We start from the raw sequence: 8,369 nt of genomic DNA on the forward strand, positions 1-8,369 counted from the left end.
CACGTTTTGTAGTTGATCGCGACCAACAGATCGACATAAGATGTAAATTTGAAACGTTTGCTCTCAATTGAAAGTAACATTTTAAATTGTCTTCTTCGTTTGAGCTTCTGGAGCTTAGTTTCTATTCTTCTATCATCCCAGATACACGATGTTTCCAGATTACATTGGAAGGCTTCTAGAGAGCAGCCAGTCTTTAATTTCATCATCCCTGACACGCAGACCTTCCACTACGTTAGGTGGATTGACGACGGTACAATCGTTGATGATGTGGTCTACGATCATTCTGATTCTCAGCAACACATCCACAAAAAGAGGAACACACCATTCCTCATTGGTTAATGAATGAGCGGAAAAGTCCAACGCCCGTGCAACGGTTGAAGTGCCACCCACGTTATCACGAGTCCCATCCTCCGGGTAGTCATGCTGATCGTAAAACGTTTTGTTTCAACTCTTTCACCGCTATGCTGCCTACTCAAGGGAATAGCAGAAGGAGTGGTAAGCTCGCTTCCAACTTAAGTAATGAGAGAAATGTAACAAACAGGAAAAACCACAACCAAAGCAAGAGAGTGAATAAAATGGCTACAATGCTCGTCGACCGACAGACAGAGTGGCTTCTTCGTGACGGAGCTCAGTAGATCGGATGCCAGCAAGAATGGGGAGATCGTCCAATTTGTTGGCTATATCCTGTTTTAATGGCTGCTCGACACTTGCTTTAACATCTATAATGAGCCACCGCCCTGCTCAGTGGTGGTAAAACACAGAGCAGTTGACCCTTAGGCTAGCTAAGAAAAAAATCAAGTGAAAGTTAAAGTCGAAATAGTATTATTTCTTGTAGCTTCTTATTGAAGATTTTCTTCTTGTTTCCCGGTGGCCGAAATTGAAGCCAAGGTTGATCCAAGAATATTTACAAGTTGCTCGTACATACTCTGGCATAGGCCTGTTAGCTTACATATATATTTTGAAACCGAAGTAGCCGCTTTCACGGTAGCAAAAGCTTTATCAATAAATTATAGGCTACTTGTTTCTGAACCGGGCTGGTTTTATTTGTTTGAAATTATTTTTATGGATTTACCAACTGAAAAGTTTACATCATAGAAAATAAAGAAAACAAATTTTTTTAACAAGTGTCAAACCACAGTTATCTAATGCTTCATATCAACGACTCGATGTGGCCCACACAGGGCCGCTGAGAGGAAGTTTGGGCCCGGTACCAATGAGGCCCTCAGGCACCAAATAAAAACGTTTCTAAGAAAAATGCATTATATCTAAAAATACGCAAGTACCGGACCCCTTGGAAAGGTTACCGACTCCTAATGATCTCAAAAGTACCTCCTGTTGCCTTCCTCCTGTCAACTCTAGCCTACTGAACTTACATATCTTGTTATGTGAATACTTTGTGTTTATTCCTGTGTCAATCCTAAGTTTATAAAATCAACTTCATTTTGCCAGAACAATTCCAATCGAGCTCATTCAATCAGACTGAACATATCGGTTTGAACACCTACCTCTCTATGAAACATTTAGCAAGTGTTTGACAACTCAACTTCTGAGATGACTCTGACTGAACTCTGTAGCAATATCTCTCAATTTTTTCAGTTTGCATCATAGTTGGCCTTCGACCCTACGTCATTTATTCATGCTCTACGCTTAGACAGCAAGTCAGACGTTTTTTTACAATTATTCAACGTCTGCATCCGTTAAAAGCAATGTAATAAATAATGTAAAAAGAGACTGATTTGCTAGCTGAGATATTGTCCGCTTATTGTGATGACTTTCTTAACGTCTCGTCCTCCAGCACGAAGATGTTTGATGCCCTGAACTTCTCATCAGCCTGTCATAGCTCTGTGATGGCTCCTTCGCCTTGAAGAGAAGCATCGAATGGCCGCGCAATAGTGCATCACGCGATTGTTTGATAATAAACAAGTTCGCGCGCCTTGCCTGAGTCTTGTATTCTTTGTGTTGGTATTCTATTGTTTTTGTCAAATAAACAGCTCAATGATGTTTCTTTAACATCACAATATAATTTTCTGACGTTTGTCACAACGTTGCTCAATGACAACACCAGATTGACCAGATTTCGATGGAGCTTTCATGGTGAGTTCATTTTCATTTTTTAAATTCTGATATGTTCACGTACTGACGTCACGAAAAACTCTCTAAAATATTTATGACGTCCTTGCAAAAAAACAACGCATCGTGAACGCAATCGATTAGAGTTCTGATATCATATTGAACAACAGGAACAGGAAACTGCAGTCGATGGCCCGCTGTGCAGAATTGCCGCCAAGCGCAATCATCCGACCGCGGCTTCTCAATTATCGTTTCTAGAACTAGTTGCAGCGTTCATCTGGTGAAAGTATAAGCAACTATTGCTTCGCTGACGTTTCGCGTACCATGGCAATGCATTGCAAAGAGCAACTAGTGCTAAAAATGATTCAGTTCAGCAGGTCATAGCCCTTAGAAGGGCTATTGGCATTTTTCTCTTGAGCAGCGTAGTATTCATAACTATGAAAGAAATGAAGCGCTGTAGTCGAAGAGTCATCACTTCACAATCGACGATAGGGCCTATACCTTTACACTTTACCATCGACCTGCGGCATGCCTTTCACCACTCGGCTATGCAGCAGGTCAAAGGTGAACGTTGCTGAAATGAAACGAGTTGTTAAAAGTCCGATACAAAGACCTCTTTGTGTACGAAATGAGTACCGGTACCTTTTAGGATGTTAATTTTGTAAGAATCGTTTTTGAAATGTGCGAGAAACATTTTAATACTAACCGCATACAGGACAAAATTCCAAACGTCGGTTATTTTCAGCACGACCAGTGATTGGAAAATTAGATGCGATGTCTGAAAAAGTGAAATCTAGCCAAAGTAATCGCCAACATCAGGTAGTTCTGCTGTTCTGCAGCGTTGGATCATTGGATGATAGAACAGACACAACTGATAACATAACCTTGCAGCTCAGCTTGCAATAGTTGCGCGTGAAGTGATATACGCACTAAGTTATCTACAGAAAATGTATATAATTACTAAGTAGGCCTATGCTTTCATAAGTAAGGGAAAATACCAGGATTAAAAGCTTTCAATAGAGACTTTCTCAATCTGACGAAAAAATTCCAAAACTTATTTGCAGCAAAATAGTAGTCCATGGCTTCGTATTGTGAAACTTGCCATAAGTCCACTACTCTGAAAGGTTTAAGACCCTTGTATTAACATGAAATACTTTCATATTTTCTACATTATAAACAGACAATCAACAACTTCCAAATGCATACAATTGTTTTCTTCTTTAACATTCGATGACTTTCTTAACCGTCACAACCAGACAGGTTCAAACACCCCACGATGATACAAAACTTTCAAAAATTAAAACAAATTGTTGGTCCAGAGTCCAGTCAGTAAATGAAAACGAAAGTTTGTTTCTTTGCACTGGAAAAGCGTCAGAAAGCGTTGAAACAAAACGCAACAAAGCTTCTGTAGGCCAATGTGACTTCGATTCAGCACCATTTCATGCGATTATGACATATGCTTAGGTGGTCGTGATGTCATTGTTGCATCATAACGGGAATACAACTTTCAAGTAAAAAAAAAACAATTAACATGCGCCTGACCAAACGACATCGAAAAACAAACAAACGGTTGAGGAGATAGTAGATGCTTCTTCGAGACTCGGTGGTTGATGACGCAAACGCGCCAGCGTCAGTGATGTCATAGGAGATGACGATGGTGTACTCTAGGATTCCCCCTTGGAGTCGGTTTCGTTTAGCATATCGATAAGTCGCTGATCCTTCTTTGCTCCCCTGACAAACTCCGCCACCGTGATGCGACCTGGAAACACTGTGGTTAGCCACATGCATTGCTGCCGCGTAGTGGAATGTTTCATCACAAATTCATTCCGCAAAAAGGAGGTATAACCAAAAAAAGTTTTGAAATGTTTTAGTGAGTTGGAAAAAGTAACGAATTCAAATTCTAAACGGACAAAGAGAACGTCCGAAGTGTTTGCCAGTCGCCCATCTGTCTAATTTTATCCGAGTTCTATTCTTAAGGTTAAGGTAAAGATGGTCCCGTACTTCAGTGTTTTTCAACCTTTTTTGAACTACGGAACATTTTATGCATTAAAATAATCTGACGGAACACTAAACGAAATTTTATAATGATACAATAAAATAAACAACACAACGACTATTCATTTACTTTTAGTTTTTGTCAGTGCGATATCTGGGCCTGTTTGGATGATCACAAAGTTGATATTCGGGCAGAAATTACAGAAGACAAACGCAAAGCTGTTGTGACTTTGATTTTCGACCGGTGTTAAATTTGGCCTCACGGTGCAAGAAACAGTGCGTAACTGTCACATCTGGGTTTGTTTCAAAATTAGTTATATTTTAGTTAATTTGTTTTCCAAAATTTTTTAGACCAATTAGGTGAAATTAGATAATTTCACACTAATTGGAGAATTTCACACGGCACAGCTGACGATCTCACACGGCACACTAGTGTGCCGTGCACAGTAGTTGAAAAACACTGCCGTACTTGATTCAAGTGTCGGGTATGAGAAGATAAGGTTCTCATTGTACTAAGCCTTCAGCACTGAGAGTAGGGTGGCGAGTTCCTTTCTCTCGGCCGCCTTTTCTGCAGCAACTATGCTCACCCAATACACCCTAGGTTGAGGTGAGCGGTGTTTGTCAACAACCAGCTGAAGTCGGGAGTCGAACAAGGATTGCATGATTGGAAAGCCAACGCCTTATCCGTTGCGCCATATCTCACCGCGCATTCTATTCTTAGATCCATAATATTTTCCACTCAAACAAATGCCTTTGGCGGAACAAAACAATGGCAACCCGCGAGTTGACCGAACATGACGTAACCAATAGGTAGGCACTTTAACATTACCCACTCGTCGAAGAGGTACGCAATCATGCGTGACATGTTCACTCGCGATTATGACTGAAATCAGCAGCTTGAACAACTTTACATGTGACTCGTCACATGATATTCTGATCGAAAAATTTTGATACAAAGAAATTTAACTGAATGCTTTGCCACAACCACCGTTGCCTAATGGTTAGGGCAGAGGAGTAGTAATTTCGATTTCGTAGGTTCGATTCCCACCCTCTGCTAATACTATTTTTTCTTCTGCAACTGAACTGAGTGCAAGAAGGATCTTAATGACTGCAATCAATGGAGTTTATAAGGAAAATTGTGACTAAACAAAACACAAAGCAATTTCACATTGAAAAGCAGGCACTCTTCGACGAGTGGGTGATGTAAAAGTGCCTACCTAACCAGTAATTGTGATCTATTCCAGTAACTCTCAAAGTGGGCGATAGCGCCTCCTAGGGGGCGAAAGAGATAATCTCTTTTTGAAAAAACTATGACACGGTTTTTATGAAATCAATCTCACTAAAAAGCACAAACTCCTCAATAATTTTAAACGAAGGGCCGCGAGGTGCACCCGAGTTCCACCTTAGATCCCTTTGCGGAGTGCAGAGCAGAGATAAGATTCAGTAAAGTTATAAAAAGCATTTGTTATGATCCGACAGGGCATCGAACCTTTGACTACTGAATGAGATGCGGACCTTCTAACCACTAAACCCCCCAGCCGGTTGCTAAACTCACCATCATTATTTGCGTCCAATCCTTTAAAAGCTTCGCATCCCGACTGCACGAGCTCCGAGTCTGTGGCTCCGTTTATCGCGTATATCGCCTGTGACGAAACAAAATGAGCAGCACTGTTAATTGCTATTTTGTAACCGAATGACGTAATGACGTAAAGTTGTTCAAGCTGCTGAACAATTAAATCATTGAGAGCAGCCGAATAAAAGTGTCAAGGTAATGAAACACAAGATTGGCAATTATAGCTTATTAAAAATTTGTAATAAAATGCGTATATTGAATAACGATGGAATTTGTCAAACAAGTTTCTTTCAAACAATATAATGTGGTTTAATTTCCAGCGCAGGCATTGGGCAGCACTGCCTTTGCCAGGATAAGATTGCCAATGGTATTTTCTGCTGAAGTTACAAAAAAGGGATTTTTTTCATTAAAGACAATTCTAACATCTTATACATGACGTATCCCTGCACTATTTATCTTTAAGTGGAAAAATACTAGGAAAACGGTCAAGAGGAGCTCAAAGATTCACATTTTTGCACAATTTTCAACCACATATCAAATAGCCTACCCTACTAAAATTTGGCAAGACGCTCGAGATCGATCAAACTGGAACATCATTGTACATCGAGGGTTGTATCAGCTATGATTTCTACAGAGATTCCTGCACGAAAACTTAACAGTTGTCACATGGCTGACATTGAAGCACGTGGTAGCCTACACTTAGTCGATATTTTCAGCTTATTATGTAAACATTGTCGACGTCATACTTATTACTCACCCTTAATATTTCACTTAACTCGTCATAAGTGATGGTCCCATCTTGATTGACGTCATAAACATTAAATGTCCAAGTAAGTTTTTCTTCAAAAGTCCCTCTAGTGGTGACCGAAATGCCGCAAACGAATTCCTTAAAGTTCATTTTTCCTGTAGATTCAAGTAAATGCAATAACATAAATAAACAAACAAACTGCAATAAATGAAATCAACAAGTGCAATCATTGTTCGTTCACCATCAGCATTATTCCAAGCAATAACGTCGTCCAGTAAAGAACAGACATTTTCACCACGATTAAAACGCTAATTTTTTTCTAAAAGTGGACTTTAAACTCGACAGCAGCGGTAGATTTGTTCCTCTGCAGCCGAATGTAGCAAGAATTGACAGCGATAGACAGCTTTAGACTACTTCGCCCAGCTTACCAGTATCGTAGCCTACCACCAATTTATGCTACAGACTATCGGCCGCCGCCTTTACCGCAACAGTAGGTCTATTACAACCTTGATTTCAACCGTAGTTTGAATTTCATGTGGTTAATATTAATCAAGGTAACAGTATTCGGATTTGTGATGAATCATGGTTGCTATTTTGAGTCACCAGGATACCAAAGTAATTTCCTTCTGTTGTCCTCAGGATAGGAAACATATTTCTAAAAACTTTGATTGTTTCTGTATTGTCGCGTAACAGCCTATACACTTGGTGATGGTGACATAACAAAGCATAGCACACACCGTCCTGGTTGAAGTCGAACGTTCTGAAGAGATGATCGATGAAGTTGGCGCTCTCATTCTTCTGGGTTAGTTTCTTGTAGTATTCGTCGAACTGATCTCTTGTCATCTGACCAGATGGCGTTGTCTGATTGGTTAAGAAAGTCACGTGGTTAAACTCGGAGAAGCATTGGCTGATCAGAAGTGCAGCCTACCAATGTAGGCCATAATAAAAGTAACTTTTATTTTCTATTTTGATAGAATTAGATTGCGCACTAGAATTTGATCTCAGAGCAATGAAAGGTTTGTCACGCACAACTCACGAGGCAATAGCAATAGGAGAATAAAACATTTTGGAGGTACAAACAAACTTTGCCCAAATTTTGTCTATGCAAATATACCTTTAAAAACGCAACAATTTACTCAAATAACTGGATATGCTTTTCAAAACTTGAAGTTTTTTTGCAGCGGAGGTGCGACTGCATCCCCTGCACCCCATCTCCTACAGCTATGCAAGCAAACCTTCATAAAATCGTCATAGACGCTTCTTAGTTCCTCGGGAGTGAAGTTAGTGACGACATTCAATTGTTCTTCCCTATCTTCTTTCGCTTTACTCTTGACGCATCCCATGTTGGTTGTCAAAGATGGCAAACAAGTAGTAAAGCTTGATTGAACCTCAAAACGTTAAGAAACCATTTTGTGCAACTGAACAGTTTGTTTACTCTGAAATCTGAAATAATATTTTGTTCAATAAAACAACCAACAAAATCAAAATTAGAGGGACAGGCGGCGTTCAGTCGCACGAGATTGGGCAATAGCAGGCCTGTGATGCCCTTAGATGTTCGGGGCCGCACGCACGCTGGTCAGATCAGGCCGGATCAGCCGGAGCCTCTTCGCTCGAGATTCCTGCTCGAAAGGACCGGAAAGCCTGGCAACCAGATTTGTTGAGTAATGGAATTACAATAAAAACCACTAAAGTCACATTTTGTTGAAATTGAGTTATCACCAAAAATATGTTTTGGCCTACAATGGTCGCTGCATTCCTCGCTCAAAATTTGATAGCAACTTTGAAAAGCTTTAACTTCTTGTCCTCAAATGTTGTAATATGTGACTTGAGAAGTTTTCCAGGTCACTAATTTTCTGCTTTTGTTTAACTACATTACAACACCAGTAGTGGATCTATAGTAAAGGTAACTTGGTCATGTGTTAACCCAAAAACAAAAAAAAATGTAATTTTTTCGTGTTTTTGCAAACATTTTTCGGTTGCTTT

General features: G+C 40.0%; 1 protein-coding gene across 1 annotated transcript; it reads right to left on the reverse strand.

The window, feature by feature from the left end:
* Positions 1-3,202: 3,202 nt before the first annotated feature.
* LOC145765646 (hippocalcin-like protein 1) lies at positions 3,203-7,786 on the reverse strand. The gene is made up of 5 exons (XM_082577476.1): positions 7,622-7,786; positions 7,124-7,247; positions 6,396-6,541; positions 5,621-5,708; positions 3,203-3,829 (listed from the first exon to the last, which is right to left on the reverse strand). The coding sequence occupies exons 1-5, from the start codon at positions 7,727-7,729 to the stop codon at positions 3,735-3,737; spliced, it is 561 nt and encodes a 186-aa protein (XP_082433602.1). The 5' UTR covers positions 7,730-7,786; the 3' UTR covers positions 3,203-3,734.
* Between the last annotated feature and the right edge of the window lie 583 nt (positions 7,787-8,369).

The sequence above is a fragment of the Aplidium turbinatum genome, chromosome 2 (assembly GCF_918807975.1).
Source record: "Aplidium turbinatum chromosome 2, kaAplTurb1.1, whole genome shotgun sequence".
Classification (NCBI taxonomy): domain Eukaryota; kingdom Metazoa; phylum Chordata; class Ascidiacea; order Aplousobranchia; family Polyclinidae; genus Aplidium; species Aplidium turbinatum.

Excerpts from the sequence above, each read along its gene's own strand:
- LOC145765646 (XM_082577476.1), bottom strand. The coding sequence starts at position 7,729 with ATGGGATGCGTCAAGAGTAAAGCGAAAGAAGATAGGGAAGAACAATTG. Across the intron at positions 5,709-6,395 it reads AGTTAAGTGAAATATTAAGG|GCGATATACGCGATAAACGG; the intron begins GTGAGTAATAAG and ends GTTTCGTCACAG. Across the intron at positions 3,830-5,620 it reads ATTGGACGCAAATAATGATG|GTCGCATCACGGTGGCGGAG; the intron begins GTGAGTTTAGCA and ends CAGTGTTTCCAG.